Source organism: Podarcis raffonei, chromosome 10 (assembly GCF_027172205.1).
Source record: "Podarcis raffonei isolate rPodRaf1 chromosome 10, rPodRaf1.pri, whole genome shotgun sequence".
Classification (NCBI taxonomy): Eukaryota; Metazoa; Chordata; class Lepidosauria; order Squamata; family Lacertidae; genus Podarcis; species Podarcis raffonei.
Genome location: NC_070611.1, coordinates 56,804,212 through 56,823,565, shown reverse-complemented (window position 1 = coordinate 56,823,565; position 19,354 = coordinate 56,804,212). Strand labels below are relative to the sequence as shown.

General features: G+C 39.5%; 1 protein-coding gene across 14 annotated transcripts in view; it reads left to right on the top strand.

Moving 5' to 3' along the window:
- The window catches only part of BICD1 (BICD cargo adaptor 1), a 140,494-nt gene extending 121,833 nt beyond the window's left edge, over positions 1–18,661 (top strand). For 5 of the 14 annotated variants that reach the window (XM_053405996.1, XM_053405999.1, XM_053405997.1 and 2 more), the window contains 2 exons: positions 9,935–10,010; positions 12,740–18,661. In XM_053405996.1, the coding sequence (XP_053261971.1) occupies positions 9,935–10,010; positions 12,740–12,824 (161 nt within the window). In that variant the 3' untranslated portion in view covers positions 12,825–18,661. Of the gene's footprint in view, positions 1–9,924; positions 10,011–12,739 lie in introns of those variants that run through there. The other 9 variants (XM_053406001.1, XM_053406008.1, XM_053406011.1 and 6 more) reach the window with 6 other exon arrangements.
- The last annotated feature ends 693 nt before the right edge of the window (positions 18,662–19,354 follow it).

Here is a 19,354-nt window from a genome sequence, read left to right as displayed (position 1 = left end):
CATTCCCTAGTGAGCCCTAGGGACTTCAGATTGGTCTATTATAATGCTTTGTATGTGAGGCCACCCTTGAAAAACTGTTTGGAAATTGCAGTGAGTAGGAAATGCTGGAATCAGAATGATAACGAGTACTAGGCAATTTGATTCCATCAACCTGGTTCTGCATCAGGCCCAGACCTTGGTAATATGGTGTCCCACCCCAGCCCTTGTGCTCTCTTCCTAAAGCCAGGTCGGCGAGGACTTTGGGAAGGAGGTGTGAGGGCTCTAGGACCCTGCCAGAGCTCCCACGCCTCCTTCTGGAAGCAAATGCTTACTAGGTTTTAGAAAAGAGACGGGAAGGCTAGGCGGGGGACAGACTGGTTGAGTTGCCCTAAATCTGCTTCTGTATATTCCACAATGATAGTTGATTTGTTTCCAGTCTCAATTCAAAGCACTAGTGTTAACTTTTAAAGCTTTACTTGTTTAAGGCATGGGTACCTTAAAGACTGGCTTCTTCTGTGTGTTGCTCCCTGCGTGCTCTGAGAGTCATCTATGGCCCCACTCCAGGTCTCTCAACCTCATGAGGAGAGGCTGGTGACATCAGAGTGGAGGGTTTTTTTCTGTAGTGATGCTCCCCCTGGTAAGGAATGTCTTGCCAGATGAGTTGTAGGCCCCATCACTATTCTGTTTTATATGACTAGTAAAGAAACAACTTTTTTAATGGGCCTTCAGCTGACCCCCCCCCCAGTTTATTTTGGTTTTTATTTTGATGACTCCTATGGAATTGTTAAGTTTTTTGGTTAATCAACTTGAATTTGTGCTTAGGCTTAGGTTCAGCTTGGAGTTTGTTGTTTGTTTTATATTGCTCTATCATTTGTTTTGTCTGTCACCTTCAGTTTCCTTGGAAAATTAGGCAGTCTATAAGTTTCTTTTCAAAACTCATTTTTTAAAAAGTAAAAAGCTCTAAATGCTTGCTCTGACAGGGAGGGTGCTCCAACCCCTACCTCCATTTTGGCAGCTATTTTATGTACCTTTTCAAAGTCTTTTTGATATCATAGAATCATTGAGTTCCCTTGATCTGGACACAATGCTTCTGTTGATGCAGCCTAAAATAGCATTAGCTTTTTTTGCTGCTGCATTACACCATTGACTCATGATAAGCTTGTGGTCCACTAAGTCCCCTAGATCCTTTTCACCTGTACTACTAGTAAGCAAGGTGTTCCCCATCTTATATTTGTGTAGCTGATTCTCCCTGCCTAAGTTCAGAACCTCACATTTGCCCCTATTTAAACTCTTATTGTTAGCTTGGGCCCAGTGCTGCAATCTGTTAAGGTCATCTTGAATCCCGTTTCTGCCTTCTATGGCATTAGCTACCTTTCCTAGGCCTGACATATGGAATGTTCCAAGTATGCCTGATATTTTATGTAGACTGACAATTGTGTAAGTTGATAACCATAGCAGAGTGGAGCTTGTCACGTAGGCATAGTGGTATCTGCTGAAATGGTACATTGGTAATGCAACAGCTGATAAGAAAGAATGAATGAAAACTGCAGGCGCGATACTGCAGCAGAATGTAACCAAACACAGTGTGCTGCGCCATAAGTTATCTCTCGAGTCCCACCATTTTTTGGTGGACTGGGGATCCTGCTGCAGCAGTGATAAATATTACCCTCCTGGGTGCTCTTCCTTTATGGATTGGTCTCAGTCTATTTGTAACAGTTGCATCTAAAAATGAACTTGGCAGTGTGGAGTTTTCCCACAACAGTGTCATGTGCAAGTTTGATGAGCATCTCCTCAATTCCTTTATGCAAGTCACTTATAAAGATGTTGGAACAACAATGGGCCCAGGACAAAACCCTGTGGCACCCCACTTGCCACTTTCCCCCATGATTATCAGGAACCATTAGTAAGCACTCTTTAGGCATAGTCAACATATGACCTCAAACAGCCTTCCCTCCCTCAAAGGATCATCTTGTAGGTCAGAGAAATAGGAAAACAGAAGCAAGGCCAGGTAGTAGAAAACAAGGCTGACTTTTTCTTTAGGGGTCTATTTGCAAAGAGTCCTTCCTGCCCCCACCATGCAAGGGAAGTGAGGGACCCCAGAACAAAAATAGGGAACAACTTCTAAAGACTTTAGAAATAGTCCAGCCCCTTACCTAAAGAACACCCAAAATGTAATACATGGAAATGGGTTGTACATGGAAATGCTCCATTATGTTTCTGCAACATATTTACAAGTCTGTCACTCAGAAATTTGAATAAGGCATGCTAATTGCTTTCCCAGGCTTGTTGGAGCCTTCTGTTGAATTGGTGAACACCTTGGGGTCAGAGCTAGTTGACAAAGATTGGCCCTTATTCAAATACATTATTCACTTTTGACGGGTCTTCCTGAGTGATTTGCAAGTGTAAAGCTTTGTTGTGGAGGAATGTTATCAAGAACTTCCTGCTACCTGTTCGGAGGGGTCTCAGAGTTAAACTGGAGGCTCACTCTTGCTCTGTGTATTAGCCTGGTTCATGTTTTATCTGTACAACTATTTCAAGGCACATTTATCTACATGTACCCCAATTTTGTGTAACAGGGTCTTTTACTCCCAAAATGCATTACTGTTCTTATACAACTTATTTTGAGCAGCAACACGGTAAGTGAAGTTCATTCTCTTAGTTGGAGATGCTTCTAGAGTCTGCAGGATCCTTGTCTCTCTGGCTATTATGGAACCCAAGGTAAACCGGTTTAGATGGGTACCTAGTTACGCAAGCTTTACGCCAGAGGTTTTCCCCTTCCTATCACTTAATTGGGGCAAGACTTTCTCTTTTTAAAGGAAGCTTTCTTATCTTTAATAGCTTCCTTTATCCTGATAGCCCACACACAGACATCCTATTAGAACTGTTTGCATCTTTCAAAATTTTTGGTTCATATTTTATCTGAGCATTTGTCATAGTGGTTTTCAATAACCATCATCCTGACTTCCTGAAATGAAGCCATGTTTTGCTTTGAATCTTATTTAAGATTATAGTGCAACTGTAGACTAAGATACATTTGATAGTTTAAGAGAGATTTTCTGCACCACTTTTGATTTTCAGGCTACTCATATTTTGTTAAATCTATTCACATGATCATTCACCAGAGTTCAAAGAAACATTGTCCAGTTGTGAAGTCACATTCTCTTGTGTTGTCTTGAGTGTGCAAGCAGAAGAAATGGGAACCATTTGCTTCTAGATCTAAAGTGACTGATTTGTTATTACATCCCAACAAGGAAAATTGTGGTTAGCCTGAACTATGGTTTATTGAAATAAACCTATATCAAACTATGATTTCTGAACCTGGCTTGTTCCAATAAACTAAAGTTTAAACTAACAGAGAAATCATGAAATGTTAGTAACTAGTTCTGAGAGAACTTCATTCTTTATGAACAATTGGTTTTCTGAACTGCTGAGGAAACAGTGAAGCCCTCCTGTTCTCTATCACCTTCTGCCAACAATGACAACAACTTACTTATACCCTACCCATCTGACTGGGTTGCCCCAGGCACTCTGGGTGGCTTCCAATGTAATAAAAACACAGTAAAACCTCAAACATTAAAAATTTCCCAATATAGGACTGCCTTCAGATGTCTTTGGAAGGTTGTGTAGTTATTTGTTTGATGTCCGGTGGGAGGTTGTTCCACAGGGCAGGTGCCACTACAGAGAAGACCCTCTGCCTGGTTCCCCGTAACTTCACTTCCCACAGTGAGGGAACCTCCAGAAGGGCTTGGAACTGAACCACAGTGTCTGGGCTGAATAATGGGGGTGGAGACTCTCCTTCAGGTATACTTTATGTATATTATTGAAACATCTATTTCTGGCAAGAAAAAAAAGAGGAAATACCTGAAATCTGGGGAGGAAAAAATGCAGTAATGGATTATCTGAGCCTTAAATTTTTACTTAATTTTGTGTGAAAATACATCCTGAGTCTTGAACAAAGGGCATTATAAAATCATCGGGGAAGAAAGATTTTACATGCATGGAGCAGAAGCAGGGCAGAAGCAAATATAATTTTAGTGCTGCCAGCCTCAATCAGCCATAAGCAGAGGTCTAGTCTAGTGTCTAGAAAGGCAGATAATTTAAGGAGCCTACGAAACAGATAATTAAAGCAAGGAGACCAATATACCCTACAGGGAGTGCCACATATCCCCCCACCCAGCATAATTGGAAATTCTGACCTGGGGGAAATATTCCTTCCATTTTGCAATGAACAAATTGCTTTTATAGAATTGTCCAATGACTTCTGCTTCTTCTGAGCTTCAAAAACAAGCAGTAATTCTAGCACCTGCAGATACCTTGCTGAATGAATGATGCACATGGCTTGCTTCTCCTAGATTCACTTATAAAGTACAGAACTCTGAAGATCATAGGTCAGTTTGGGAGTCAACACATTAAGACTGACACATAAGCACTTTCCCATGTCTTTGAAGTGTAACATGAGAAATACTTTTCACTAACTGGAGGCTTGCGTTCATCGTCTGATGTTACATTAAAGAATACACCCTCAGTCTTAATACAACTATGCAGTGACAGCCTGGTTCTCCAGCACCGTTTCTGCTGAGTGCTCCCTTTGTGACCATGGTTTTGCATTAATATCTTCCCTCCCCCTTCCAAGTAATATTCTATACAGATTTTAATGCAATCATCATGGTTCAAATCAATACAGTTTGCACTATGAGAGAAGAGCGAAACTAATTTACAAGAGGACTCCAGCTTCCTACAACAAGATTGAAAAAGGCATTTTCTGTTCCTGCATAGCGTAATTTATTCTGGGGGAGCAAGAACAGTTTAATTCATGCTAGTAGCAAATACTGCTGCATTAACATAGTGTTATCAGCAGTGTAACAAACAGTGCCTGAGCAATGAGGTCAGCTTCTGAGGCACTCAGTGTGTCACTGTAGTTCTCTGTTGTTGCACCAAGCTATATTTGCTTTTGGGTAGATAGTAAAAACACATATCTCTTTATGTGCTACATTTTAATAACAGTCTGCTGGAGGCTATTTTTTATTTTTTGAATTCCTGACTTATTGCTGATGGCTCCTAAATTGTTTGTTTTAATATTTGTAATTGTTTTATTGTTGATGAGGTTTATATTGTTACGTGCTTTGAGTATTTAAAAAAAACACAAAGAAGTGTGACAAGTGGTCAGGCATATATCCAAACATTAGAGATTTGTCCAGATGAATAAGCTTGCACTCACATCTGCAAGATGTGTTGATGGTCACAAGGTTGGGTCTTGGGGGAAAGATGAAACAGCTATGAGCTGTGATTTGTCAATAGAACCTCAATGTATGGAGACTGTGTGTGTGTGTTGTAGCACCCTGCTTGTGGTTAACGCTTAGCTGGAATGAAATATTCAACGCAGCAATAGAGAAATTAAAATAATAATTTATTTGTCAGACAAATAAATGAGAGGCACAGTGGTATATGGTTACCAAGCTCTGGCCTGCCCTCCTGCCATTATGGCCAGCACTTATATTCCCTCAGCCCAGCCCCCTTGCTCCTCCTTTGGCTGCCTCTGTCCGATCAGCCTGGTTGAAATTCCTATTGGCTGTTTGCTAGAACCAATCATAAAAGATACACCCATTTCCTATTACCTTTTATGGGAGACAAAGAGCTATATTTCCTTCTATTTATAATTGGCAAACAAGTAGCCATTAACCTCTACAAGGCACCTTAATTACCAGATAACCTTTTGCCCTATTGCCCTATTCACTCCAAAACAGATGGTGGCTAATTTTATCTGAACAGATCTTTTGTTCACCTTCTCACACACCATCTATGAAAGAGCTCCTTCTTTGGAGGTCATATGTCAGGAGTGCTCTGATGGTGTTTCCTGCTTGGCAGGGGTTTGGACTCAATGGCCCTTGTGGTCTATTCCAACTCTTCTATGATTCTATGATTCTATGAAATAAGAATCTAACATTTATTACTTTCTAGATGCTTACTGCATTCAGGCAACAGAATATCATATTATACATAACATAAATAACCTTTTAAGAGGAAAAGAAATCTTTGCAGAGTAAAAGGATCTCAATTTAAAAGGAACAAGGAACAGCTTAAAAAAACGGCTCTTTACTCCCCCTCTTGCCAGCCAGATGCTTTGACCTTTTTGACCTTTAGGCAAATGACTCTTTGTATGATGAGAGGCCAAATGGCAAAACCTTTTACTATTTACTAATTCTTAATTTAGCCGCTTTATTACAGCTTAATTATATTCTGTAATATGTAGGGTCAGTGACCTTTTGCTCTCAGCTTTTTTTTTATGACCGCAATAAACCAAAGGGGCCTCTGACAAAGACCTTGCCTGCTGGTTTCCTGCCTCGAAAGAAACATTTGTGAATTTAAGCTCATTTTTAGAATACAGGAATCTGATCAAAATATAAGCCTTGATTAAAATGCAGGCTATGATCAGATGCCTCAGTGTAAGAATGTAAGATGCAGGGGACAAACAAGGGATGAAGGATATACCTTTCATGACCTCCTTGTAGTGCCCAGAGATATTGTCCAGAATGCTAGACCAGATGGACCTTTGATCGAGCACCACTCTCTCTAATAACAAACATAGGTGGTTGAGTGCAGATGGGATTTTAGCCAAAATAGGGCCATTAAAAAACAAATGCGAGGTCTCTGGATGCTGTAGTGAACTCCGAAAGTACACAGAAATACAAAATGTTTGTTAAACCTCACAAAGGGAATGCTCCTCCCAAAAACAGCCCAGTGCAGTCTGAGCATGCTTAGTAGCCTCTAGGACAGGCTTCCTCAACCTCGGCCCTCCAGATGTTTTTGGCTTTACTACTCCCATGATCCCTAGCTAGCATGACCAGCGGTCAGGGATGACGGGAATTGTAGTCTCAAAACATCTGGAGAGAACCCAAGTAGAGACTTAATATCACAAAACACACAGCAAAGATAATCCTGGAAATATAGGCTGTAATCCCTTTAAAATGTGCCCTTCCAGTGAGTCCAAAATACCCATTTTAAAAGCTCTTTCCAAGCTATGCTACATACTAGTTTCAGAATCCAAGCTGGTCTTAAACAAAATAAGGCTTTTTAAAACCTTGCTCAGAACTCCTCTCATAGTGAAATCCACATTTTTTTGGGGGGGGGGAGAGAGAGAGAGAGAGAGAACAAAGGCTTGGTAATCCAGTTCTTCTCAAGCTGAACGTGATGACATAGGCTAAGCCTGGCAGGACAGTTTATGTTTTTAACCCCTTCATGCACTAATTAGATTAATACATGCTAGAGCTATATGAGGCTTGCACCCTACAAAACCAGCACTATAATATGGCTCCATATGGGGTAGATAGAGAAGCATATAGCATTTTAAAATTTAATATTTTGCTGACAGCAAAATGAAAGCTTATCCATTTCTCAGATAATACACATTATTTGTATAGGCGGCTTTAATGCTTTTGTGCCTTATGGTCATAAGGGCAGAGAACACCTTGTGATAACCAGGAAATAAACGGTTACATTGCTGGAGCCAGAAATAAAAAGAAGGAAAACATTCTGAAGCCAGTAATAGGTGACAGGGTTAAATTAAGACCTAATGTTAACAGATGCATCTTTGCTGAGTTTTATTTTCCTATACTAGACTCAAACCCATTTAACATAGGACAGAATATTTCAAAGGGCAAGGAGTTTTGAAATGACTTGAGCTCTATTTAAAAGATTGAAATGAGAGGATGATAATATATGTAGAACTAAATAATATTAGGGGTGGTGTCTGCTAACTTGGTATAATGCAGGAACCCCACCTTCTCTTACTTTTGCTCTCATTTAATATAGCTAAGATGTATAAAATAATTTCTTACCACATGGAACAGGATTTTTTTTAAAAAAAACATTTCTTATATAATAGTTATTATTAACATTCATCATTTATCTAGAATATTAAATTTGTAAACTTCCCAAATTCATAACTTTTTCTAAAAATACTGGAGCTTGTATAGGATTTCAACCTTGATTTTTTTCCCCTAGCAATAAAGTACACTGACCAACTCTCCTTTGTTGGGTCAAAAAACACTGTAAAGCTCAGTATGAAAAATCCAGGGGGTATATAACTTTTTGGAATCATGATCATGACTAGAATAGTTCCCCTTTAAAGTCACCCCCCAAAAATAAATCTTGTCTTTGGAAACATGCTTTCTCCCCATTATGACTTCATCAGTTCAGCACTGAGTTCACTTGATAAAAAGATCTTAATCTTTATTTTTTTTACCCTACCTTTCTGCACAGTATTCAAGGTGGCTAATAATTCTATAATAATACAGCTTCTTAATTATATATTACATTACTCAAATAATAACTCCCAAGCTCTGCCCAGCATTTCAGAGCATTTTGCAATTCAACTTTGTCAGTAAAATAACGCCACACATTGTGGCATGTAAAAACCCTCCTGCTGAAGGTAATTTTTCTCAAGGTCATAAATATACTGCCATTCTCTGGTCCAAATACAAAATTTGCTTATATCTATGTGCCACTGGAGGGCAGTGTGGATCTCTAGGAAGAGTAAGGAATTGGAGGCAGCCTGGGTATGAAATAAGATGGGAAGGAAAGAAAAGAAAAAGGAAAGGAAAGGAAAGCACACTCAGAGTCACTGGAACCTATAGTAATCCTGGGCCATTAGGTATGCAGCAGGCATATCTTTGCTGACATCCCGATTTCAAGTTACAGTTGTGTGAAATAGATGTAATGAGTGCTTTGCCACAAGCTGGGATTTTTGCATGCAGTCAACCCTGAAATGAGCTGAGGAATGACATGCTGAATAGCATCTTACGGTTTTATCACATTTGAAATCTCATCTGAGAGAAGAAAACAGTCAGCCATGCATTTTAAGGCTGACATGAATCAGCGCTCAGTAACTTGACCAGGGACGGAAAAAGAGTTTCACTATCTTCTGTGCCTTAGTAGTGTTTTAATCACATCCCAAAATAATATATCTGTGACAATGCTTCCATGTTTATTGTGGGATCACTGCTCCTCAGGCATGGAAGTTTCATGCACCATTGTTGTTGGCATCACAAAATAAATTTTAAAAATCCACATTTCATATGTATTTACCCTTTCTACAGAAAACCCCATTGCTGCTGTTTTTTTTAATCTGTTGCCAATAACTCACCAGAATTATTAAGTCTCTGTCTGGAATATGAGTGGGGAACCTTTCGCCTTCCCAATGTTGCTTAATGGCAACTCCCATCAGCCCCAGCAAGCATGGCCAGTAGCCAGGGATGGAGTTGGTAGTTCAGCAACATCTGAATGGCCATAGGTTCACCACACATGGTAGTCTAGAAGCCCCTTCTATTTTGAAGGGATCTCCTAGGGACATATTGAGAATGTTACTATTTTTTTATTTGGTTAGGTTCTCAAGGATTTTTAGCCTCTTTATAGCGCCTAGTGAGAATAAAGGGAGATAATCTATAATTCATAGGCTACGTGACTCTTGTGTTTAATTTTTGTACAGTACTTGGAAATTCATATTTGAATATTTTAAAAGATGTAATTATAGCCATGTGCATACACTTTCCTGATAAAAAAATAGACTTGCACAACACATTCTCATGTTGTTTTTATGTGTATTTCCGTAATAGGAACCTGCTTCATAACACAACAGCATTAACAATATATTTAATTATATGGATTCAGACTTAGCCCCTGCTCCCCTCAGCAATGTGAAGAACTGCTATTGTTCATCATATTATTAACAGGCAGCAGTGTTCCTGCCAGATTTTGCAGGGATACCAGTAACCTTTTACCAAGTGGTAAATTGGCATTTGTGAAAGAACCCGTAATGATCAGTTTATTCCGACCAGCTCTTAAACAGAGCACAAATTCCTCACTAAATCTCTTCCACCACCTGCCTTGTCTGTTTATAGCTTACTAACCCCTTGTGTCATCTCTTTGTATATATGTCTAATTTATCAGTTTCTTGTAGATTGTCAGCAGCCTGCTGCCTCCATACCGCCACACGGCTCACAACTAGCCAGGAGGCAAGACTGCCAGACTGTCAGGTAATACTTGGCTAACTCTTCTCTCTTCTCCTCTTGCTCTTCATTGCATGCTGTGGTCAGTCTGCCATGGACAACAGCCAAGCTTCCCACCCCACTTCTTTTCTATGCAGCTGTCACTCCTGACCCCCCCCTCCATTCCATCCTTCCACTTCTTAGTTTCTACATGGCTTGTGTTTTTTTAAAAAAAGAAAAGAAAAATCAAATATATATTTGATTTTTTGCATTAGTATGTGTGAATACCAACTGAGAGTCTAGCTAAAGCCTAGCAGAGGAAAGCAAGAAGGCTGCTGTTGTGGTCCACAGCAAGGACAATGTGTTTTAGGACAACATTATCAGCATCCTTGAAATGTCCCTCAAAGCAGAACAATTCAGGGATGTCTCATGCACTCAGTTACACTAAAAGCTCTTGATTAACATCATTCATTTCATAAGCAACCTTTCAGAGAGAGTCTGGGCTTGTTACTGAGTAACAGTTAATGACAAAAACATGGAAGGAGAAGTTCCTGAGACAGCCTGACTTAATTTTATTAAATGACAACCCGGCTATAAGGCATTTTTTGGCCACTCAGCAAAGTTCTGTTTCTTTGCTGAGAAAAGGGTGTTACAATCTAAAATCTTTAAGAAATAGATTATTTTTTATTTTGTTAACACAGTCCATGAGTAATGTGCTGCTGCCTTGCTATGATGGGCTAGGGTTTGGATTTCTTATGAATTGCAAAATAATTAATTAACGCTGGGTGTGTATGTTTGCTCATTGGGAGCCATTTCAGTCACAATGGGAGATTACTGGCCAAATTATAGGTGCTGTTTTGCAGTTGCCTGGCCTCTCACAAGACCTCTTTTCAGTGGTTACAATTTAAGACCCACAACTTCTGAAATGTTCAGAAAATAATGTAACTTGATTTCACTTTTCTCATCAAGTAAAATTGTGTAACCTGCAAAGACAGCCTTGTGCCCTTCTCTGGAACCACCAACCAAAACTAACATCACAGGCTTCAGTCAGTTGGGAAATGGATGTAGTGAAATTAAGAAAAATGGATGCACTCTTATAAAAACACTAGAACTGCCACTAGAAAGATTAGCTAATTCATTTTTTAGTGTTAATTGGTTCAGTGAATCTACAATCCATAGTTGGTCGGCTCAGAGTAAGATCTCCATCCATGATCTGATTGTGGAGGCCAGTTTGGTCTGTTTCACTGAAACCTGGATGGATGAGCAGGGGGGAGTTGGTCTCACCCAGCTGTGCCCACCTAGGTACTCAGTGCAGCATCAAGGCAGACCTGAGGATCAGGGAGGGGGAGTTGCTGTGGTCTATAGAAATTCTCTTTCTCTCTAGGCTCTCTGTCCAGCCTCACTGCCCAGCAGTCTCCCTGCCTGAGCTGACAGAGCTGGTCTCAGAGGCAGTGTTGAGGACTCCCAGACTGCTGGTTTGGGGGGACTTCATCATCCATGCTGAGGTGACTGGCTCTGGGGTGGCTCAGGACTTCATGACTGCCATGATGACCATGGGGCTGTCCCAGCATGTCATCATCCCAACGCACGAGGCAGGCCACACTCTGAACCTTGTTTTCACAACTAGACAGGAAGAGGGTAATCAGAAAGTAGAGAATATTTACATCAGTCTCTTGTAATAATCAGATCACTTGCTTTCAGATTTATGGTTTTACCACCTTCTTCCCACTGCTGAAGCGGGGGACCTATAAGGATGGTCTGCTGCTGGAGGCTGCTGGGCTTCCAGGTGGCTCTGCGGAGTTTTCTGGCTGCTATGACTGTCACTCCTGTTGAAGCCCTGACCGACCTCTGGAACATCCAAGTGGCTAGGGCCATTGATACGATCACACCTGAATGACCTCTCCCACTTTGCTGAGCCTGCTTGGCTCCTTGGTATACTCGAGCTTAGCACAAAGAAACAAGCTGGGAGATGGTCTGAACATATGAGTGGAGAAAAACTCCAGTCAAATGCAGTGCTGAGGGCTCATCTTCAAGCCTTCCTCGTGGCAGTAAAAACAGCATAGAAGTCATGCATTGCATCTTTGTGTTGTCCAGCAGAGCTTTTCTGGGGGGGTTTATGGGGTCTTTTACATTCTGGCCCCAAAGAGGTGACAGAATGAACAGTAACTTGCTGTGACTTGTTTGTAAAGCATTTAGAGGATAAAATTGCTTGTTCCTACTGGGACATTAACTTCACCTCTTTAGAGGTGTCCAGAGCCCTGTCTAGTCCTGTTACGTTGGAGCAGTTTCAGTTGGGAAGGCTCCCTGTTTGTGAAATACTCTCCCCAGGGAAGCTTGCCTGATACCTTCCATTACATACCGTTAGGTGCCAGGACAAAAATATTATTTTTCTTCCAGGCCTTTGGCTAATTAAACAATCTATGGCTTTTTAAACTGCGTGAAGCGGGGGGCGGTTACTGTTTTTGTTTGGTACTATGTTATGTATTTTTGTGTTTTTATATTGTAAGCTATCCTGTGAGCCTTGTATGAAGAGCGGTATATAAATGTAGTAAATAATAATAGTAATACTCTGACTTTTAAAACTTAAGATAATGTGTTTTCAGGATCCATCCTGTGGCTGCAATTTATCTTAACTGCTTTTAATGTTGAATTTTAAATTGTTGTAACCCACCTGGCACCTGCTGGTAACAGATGATGATGTTGATGATAATCGGCATAGCAAGAGTGCACAGAGACTTGGTGATATATTAATCATTTCCCCCCTTTTTTATTTTCAGTCCTGATGTAGCTCTTCCAGAAGAACAGCCACATTCCAGCTCTCAGTGTGCTCCCATCAGCTGTCTACCTAAGCCTCCTCCTTAAGCCTAATCTTCATATGCAACCTAAGAGTCGGGGGGGCGGGGAAGCCCCCACAAAGAAACTGAGTCGGGGTTCTCACAGCAAAGGTACAGTTTGCGCCGAAGGAACCATTAGGCATTGCTGCCTTTTTGCTGCATTGATGAGTCCGGACACATATCTATGGTCTTAAAACAACTGAGGATGTATGGAAGAGCACAAAGTACAGTGCCCGAACTGTTCAAGAAGATCATTTAAGGTTCCTCTGGTTACATCCAGATAATCACGGCTACAGTTTGGATGTCAAAACATGTTTGTCCCAGCCATTTGGCTTGTACTGCTAATATCCTGGGAAGTTAAAACTACTGAAACAAAACAAAGAAAATGTGTTACAAAACCTGATTTTGACAGTTGAGCCACAGCCACAACTCTAGTTTTTCTTTATGTGGATTAAAGGGTGTTAAATATCTTTGTTTTCATTTTATCATATTTGCACCATGAGTTTATTAGAAATACAGTCCATGCCGTGTGAATGTTTTTCTTCTGGGTTGTTTTTGTTTTTTTTAAGTGACGCAGAAATAGTTTACCTAGGGTTTTTGTTTTGTAACTGAGGATTGTTCACTCGGCCAAAGTGTGTGGCCTGGTGTTCTCTTTTTCTTAATTGCACAAAAAATGTTGAAAGTGTGTTGAATTGGAATGTGAACTTTGGGGGCATTGCAGAAAAAGCTGGATGTGCCTAAATCCCGTTGAAATAAATAGGCACACGGTGAAGCACTTGAAACCCACCAACATCAACAGAATTCAGGCACGTCTAACTTTTCCTGTATTGTGCCCATTGACTTGTACTTTTCTGCTGCACTGGTATTGTTTACGCACTTATTTTATAACTAATATGATATTAGCTGCTGGTTGTTGTTTTAATATTTCACTAGGATCTGATTAAGCCGAAAATGGGTTTTAGTGAACAGTGCATTTAATAATTGTTTCCCTGTGGTTAACTTTTGTGTTTTGGGGAGGTGCTTGTTTTGTTTTAGGGACTTCCCTCCCTCCTTTTTTGCATTTCAGATAAGCTGATGACTTGGTGCTGCTCATTTTTCTGTTTGGTATCTGGACAAAAAAAAAAAGGAAATGAACTTGAAGTAAACATGCTGTGTTATATTATAACTGAAATGTTCAGGATGTTCTTCACTTGCTGCTCCCAAGTTCAGTGTTAACCAGGTTAAAGCCTTCCCTTGGCAAAAGAAAGTCAAGGAAAAAAGAAGAGGTAACTAAATGTAACAAAAAATAGTACATTTCCAGCTGCACTGGGTGGTGAATTTAGCTGTGCAGGTGGGATTGATGTCTTGGACTGAAGATAATTGTTTTAAATTATTGCTCTAGTGCATTTTTTTTCCTTGCCAAAACCCCCAGCTACTATAAAGATCTATCTCATTGTCAGTTTGATGACAAATACTCAGGTGACACACAGGAAGCAGATTCTGTTCCTGCACTGCACAGCGTTCCCACTCTTAAGAATCTCTCCTTTAACAAATGTTTTGAGGAGCAGTGAGTATAGAAGAAAACCAAGAATATTCAGATTTATTTTGCACATTGCCTGGCAGCGAGTCAGACTGCTGACGAGGCTTAGAGTCATCACTTTTATCCGTCTGTTGCATTCCCCAGATACAATTCTACCCATCCGTGCTAATTAGCAGAATTCTTGCTCTCAAACAGGTAGCCTTAATACATTTTAAATAAGGCCTGGGTAGATTCATGTCTCTTTGTCTTTCCTACTTGTGCAGTGTTCATATGATCCACAAGGCAGAAATGTGAAGATGTCCTGAACCATGCAGCAGCCTTGACATAAATCAAAGGCAGCTGGGATAATTTGGCCTAAGCCATCTGAATTTGAGAGAAAGAAGATGATGCATTCATTACCAAAAAGAAAAATAAAGGGAGGACTTTGAGCCAAGGGTAGTCTAGATGGCCAATCATTGTGCCTAACAATCATTACAAAACCAGTAACCAAGGTGCTAAAAAACAGAATAGTCCTAAACAGCAATTCCTGTAATAGAATCACAACAGAACAGCTGAGCTTTTGTAATGGATTAGAGATTCAGAGTCAGAGCTAAAAAGTAATTTAGCAGTGGAATCTACAAGCCACTTGAAAGCAACATATTTTGATCCTTAAGGGCAAATATGTGGTACTTTGGGGACTTAATTAAACAGCAATGCATTGGCTTTAAATGGCTTGTGACTGATAGTCAAACTTGTATGTAAGTCTGCTGTTAGAAACCTAACAGTGCTTTGTACTCATTTATCCTTTTTGTTTCCATGTTCCTTATCTTGTGATATGTTTAACATTTTAATGCTGTATCTTATCCTCATATTCTTATGTAACAAGTGGATGTCTTCAATTCTTTCATGTAAACAGCATCTAGGGCTGCCACCTCTAGCTTTAGATGGGGTTCTTTCATCAAATAAAATTTAAAAACCTAATAAGTGGGGTGAAGGGAAACAAGGAGCCTTGTGACAACTTAAGAGACCCAACACATTTATTTTGGTGAAAGCTTACACCAAATGTTGCACCACAATGAACGTGCTTGCCTTTAAGGTTCTATTCGACTTTCTGTTGTTTTGCTGCAACATGGACTTAACACAGCTAACCTTCTTAAAGCTATTGCATAGGGGTCTGTGATTAAACTAAGTACCTACTAGTCTACTGACACGGGAATCCCGTTGAGGGGTAGAGGTGGCAACCTTGTTGGCATAATTTTGGCAAACACTGAAATGAGCCCTTACGTGGAGTTTGTTTTGTTTTTAAATTGGGTATGATCTACTCTAAATTATGCATGATGATTTCAGACAGAAAGAGAGAGCTAAGCACATGCTTAAATCTCATTCACTGAAATCGATACGCCTTAAAAATGCTTAAAATTGGTTGGAACATGCTCTTTATATCTAATTTATTATATTAAGGATATGTTTCAGCTAGGCCAATGTACCCCTCAGAATCCTGGGGCTTGTTCATTTCCGCACGTTTCAGATATGAAAACATGAGCGTTGCTGCTTAAGCAGCACTACTGCAACTGCCTCTTATTCTTACCAAACATCTTTTAGAACTGCAAAGATATTCTTATTAAAATTATTCCAATGAAGTACATTAATGGCTGCAATCCTATGCATACTTACCAGGAAATAAACCCTATTGAACAAAGAGAGACTTGAAAGTAAAAAATGCGTAGGACTGCACTGTTAAGCTTCTGCCCTAAGCACATTTGCTCTGACCTAAGTTCCACTGAACTCCAGGGAACATACTTCCAAGTAATTGTGTTGAGAATTTCAGTTTTTCTTTCTAATATATATTGCAGTTGGGGGTAGGGAGGTTATTCTTTTGAAATGTTTGTTTCCAGAGCATTCAAAGTACTGAAAATTATAATTTTGGGTCGTATCGAATAATTATATTTGGAGAGTTTTAGGGAAAGAATTAAAAATTGAATGCAAACATAATAGAGCTCCAATGCAGAGATGGTCATGAGTACCCCGCAAAGCGATGAGGTTACACGTTCCTATCTATATCAGAAGATGAGAATGCACTTGTTCACCCACACTGTGCAGATGCAAATGAGAGGTGGGGGATTTGCTATGGATTTGCACCCACCTCCATACATGTACCCTGTTTTATCTGGACATGAAAATATCCAGTGTTGACCTTCATTCATGGAAGGCATATATACAGACCTGCACTTTCCTCTCTTTGTGCAGTGCAGGTTAGTATGCACCACACGTTTCTGGATGTAGGAAGGCTGCTGCATTATGCCTGCAGTAATGGCTGGGTCATAATTATGTCAAGATTAATTACTAGAAACTCAAGATCTGAGTGCAAAAATGGTAGAATACCTACCAATAGTTCTCAGAAGGCCCCCTCAAAGCTATATATAACCCAAAGGGTAAGGTTTAGTCACGAGAACCTACAAGTCTACGAGTGGAGTGGTTTCAAAACAAGTCAACACTTTGCTAACAAAACTTGCTTACCTGGATATTACTGGTATTAGTAACGTTGGACCTTAAACTTAACTATGGCAGAGGAGTGGGACAAAAAATAACTATTGAGTAATCCTGTACTACTGAAGCCAGAAAGGGTTCAACCTGGTATCTAATTCAACGAGATTACAAATGATCTCTTTCTTTGTTGATTCTTTTCATCTGGTGACTGTTTGACTTTAAATTATGTTATTTCCTTTGTTTATAAAGGTGTCCTTTATTTCAAAATTCCAGGTACTAAGGTACGTTAGAATCCAGGTACATTAGAAGCACAGCCATTTCCTTATTTATTTCTTGCTTTAAAAATAGACTTTTTTCTTCCTTCAAGGTTTCTTTCAGTTGTTCATTTCTATACCTAAAAGGGACATATAGTAATCAGATTTTTTATTCCATATATTTAATTTTTTTGGTTCATATTCTGCATAAAAGAAAAAAAAAGAAAAGCAATTAATTGCATTCAGCCTTAAGGCAGAAATGCATCTAAATATGCAATATATTTAAAAGCTTGCATGATGTGATTTCATGTACCCTTTCCCATAACCCTGATGATGAAGCTGAATAATTCTTATTTCATGAGATAGTCTTTCCCGCTTACTGCATATTGGAAATGCACGTCCAATATAACTTTCATCAAGAGACGCACGGCTTAAATCCTCATTGCATTTTAATCTCTCCCCCGCAGAGCTCTTGATAATCCCCTCTATTAAATCTGAAGGTAACAAAGTGATAAATTGACAAGACACAAAGGAAAAAATATGTTGCTGCGAGTGGAGATAATTTGCTGTCAGACTCTGGAGGGATGGGGGCCTTGTGTTTCAATTAGTGTCTTGATATGAAGGTACATGTGCTGCTCATTATTATTATGCACTGATTGTTTTGATTTTTTGCAGCATAAACAGATTTTGTTTTTATTGCAACTTTGACTTTATTATTATATCTGTTTTGGAGATTTGTCAGAAGTGTTTGGTACAAATGTTAGGTGAATCTTGCTAACCAGCTCTGGAGGGTGGGGAGAGAAAGAAGAGTAATCTAGCTTTGAAAACTTATTTTTTCAGGGGTATGGCTTTGTGCACCATATCTTTGAATTAGACCTAAGTACACCTCACTAGTTATAGACCTAGTGCTTCAAACCCTGTGGTTTGACTGTTAAAGAGTTGATTAAATCAATCCTTTATAAGTAAAGAGAGAGAGAGAACTTTAAAATCCTGATGTTTTGTGATTTTGTAATCTATGAATGTTCCCCTTTGCATGAATATCCTTATCTAATTAACCACACGAAAGGACATACTGTGTTATACTGTATTCCAAATGGTTTTAAATAATGGTGCAGTTTGCATTAAAATACAATTTGTATACTGCTGTAAAAGTCGGCTGTTCCTAAACTAAATTGAAATTCTGTTGTAAAGCCTTTTTGAGGTTGAATGGAGTATTTCTAGATGGTGGAGGATACAGATAGATGTGCTAATTGACTTAAAGGTTGAATGTCAGAAACTTTTATTGTGTTGCAATTCTGATTTTAAGACAAGAATATTGACCAATTCTGGATTCCAAAACAACTCGTTTTGAAGGCTTTGAATTATTGCCATGTCAAACTCTCTCCCATCCCAGTCTTGAAACTGTAGACAAATCCTAGATACATTGCTTTGTGAGGGAATCATGTGCTTGTACATGTGTGGTATTATCATGCGGGTTGAACGGTTGGGAAAATAAGACGCTCCAGAACTGAAGAAACTAAATTAGAAGCTAATATACTGATTCTTATATCATTATGTTCCGATTAAAATTATGGTGTAATGCATAACTATCCCAGTAAATAAACTGGCCATTTTTTGTTCCTTGAACTTTGTGCTGTATCTGTATTCTTTAGTATGTCACTGTGTGTTGCTGTGGTCTGTGTGTGCCCACACCTCCGATTCTCTGAAGAAAGGAAGGAAACAGGACTCTGCAAAATCATCAGATGGCAGAATTATCCAGGATATCAAATTTTGCCTCACCCTGGTGAGAGAGCAGCAAACCTTTTTAGATTTCTCTCTTGTGTGACAGTTATTAAAGTTTCAGGCAATAAAACCACACAGCACACTGAATTATTGTATGCATCTTAGAATGCCTGTTTTTTTTAAAAAAGTATTGATTTGGTGCTTGAAATTTGTAAAGTAGGCAAAAGGCACACCTCTTTATTGATGGTGCCAGGACACTACCAGTCCAAAAGCACTTGGAAGGCTTTTGGAAGAGGATCTTGACATAAGATCTTGACCACAGAGAAGAGGCACTCCTTCTGACATTTAATAATAATAATAATAATAATAATAATAATAATAATAATAATAATAATAATTTATTATTTGTACCCCGCCCATCTGGCTGGGTTTCCCCAGCCACTCTGGGCGGCTTCCATAGAAACCAAAAAACACTAAAATATCATACATTAAAAACTTCCCTGAACAGGGCTGCCTTAAGATGTCTTCTGAATGTCAGGTAGTTGTTTATCGTTTTGACATCTGATGGGAGGGCGTTCCACAGGGCGGGTGCCACTA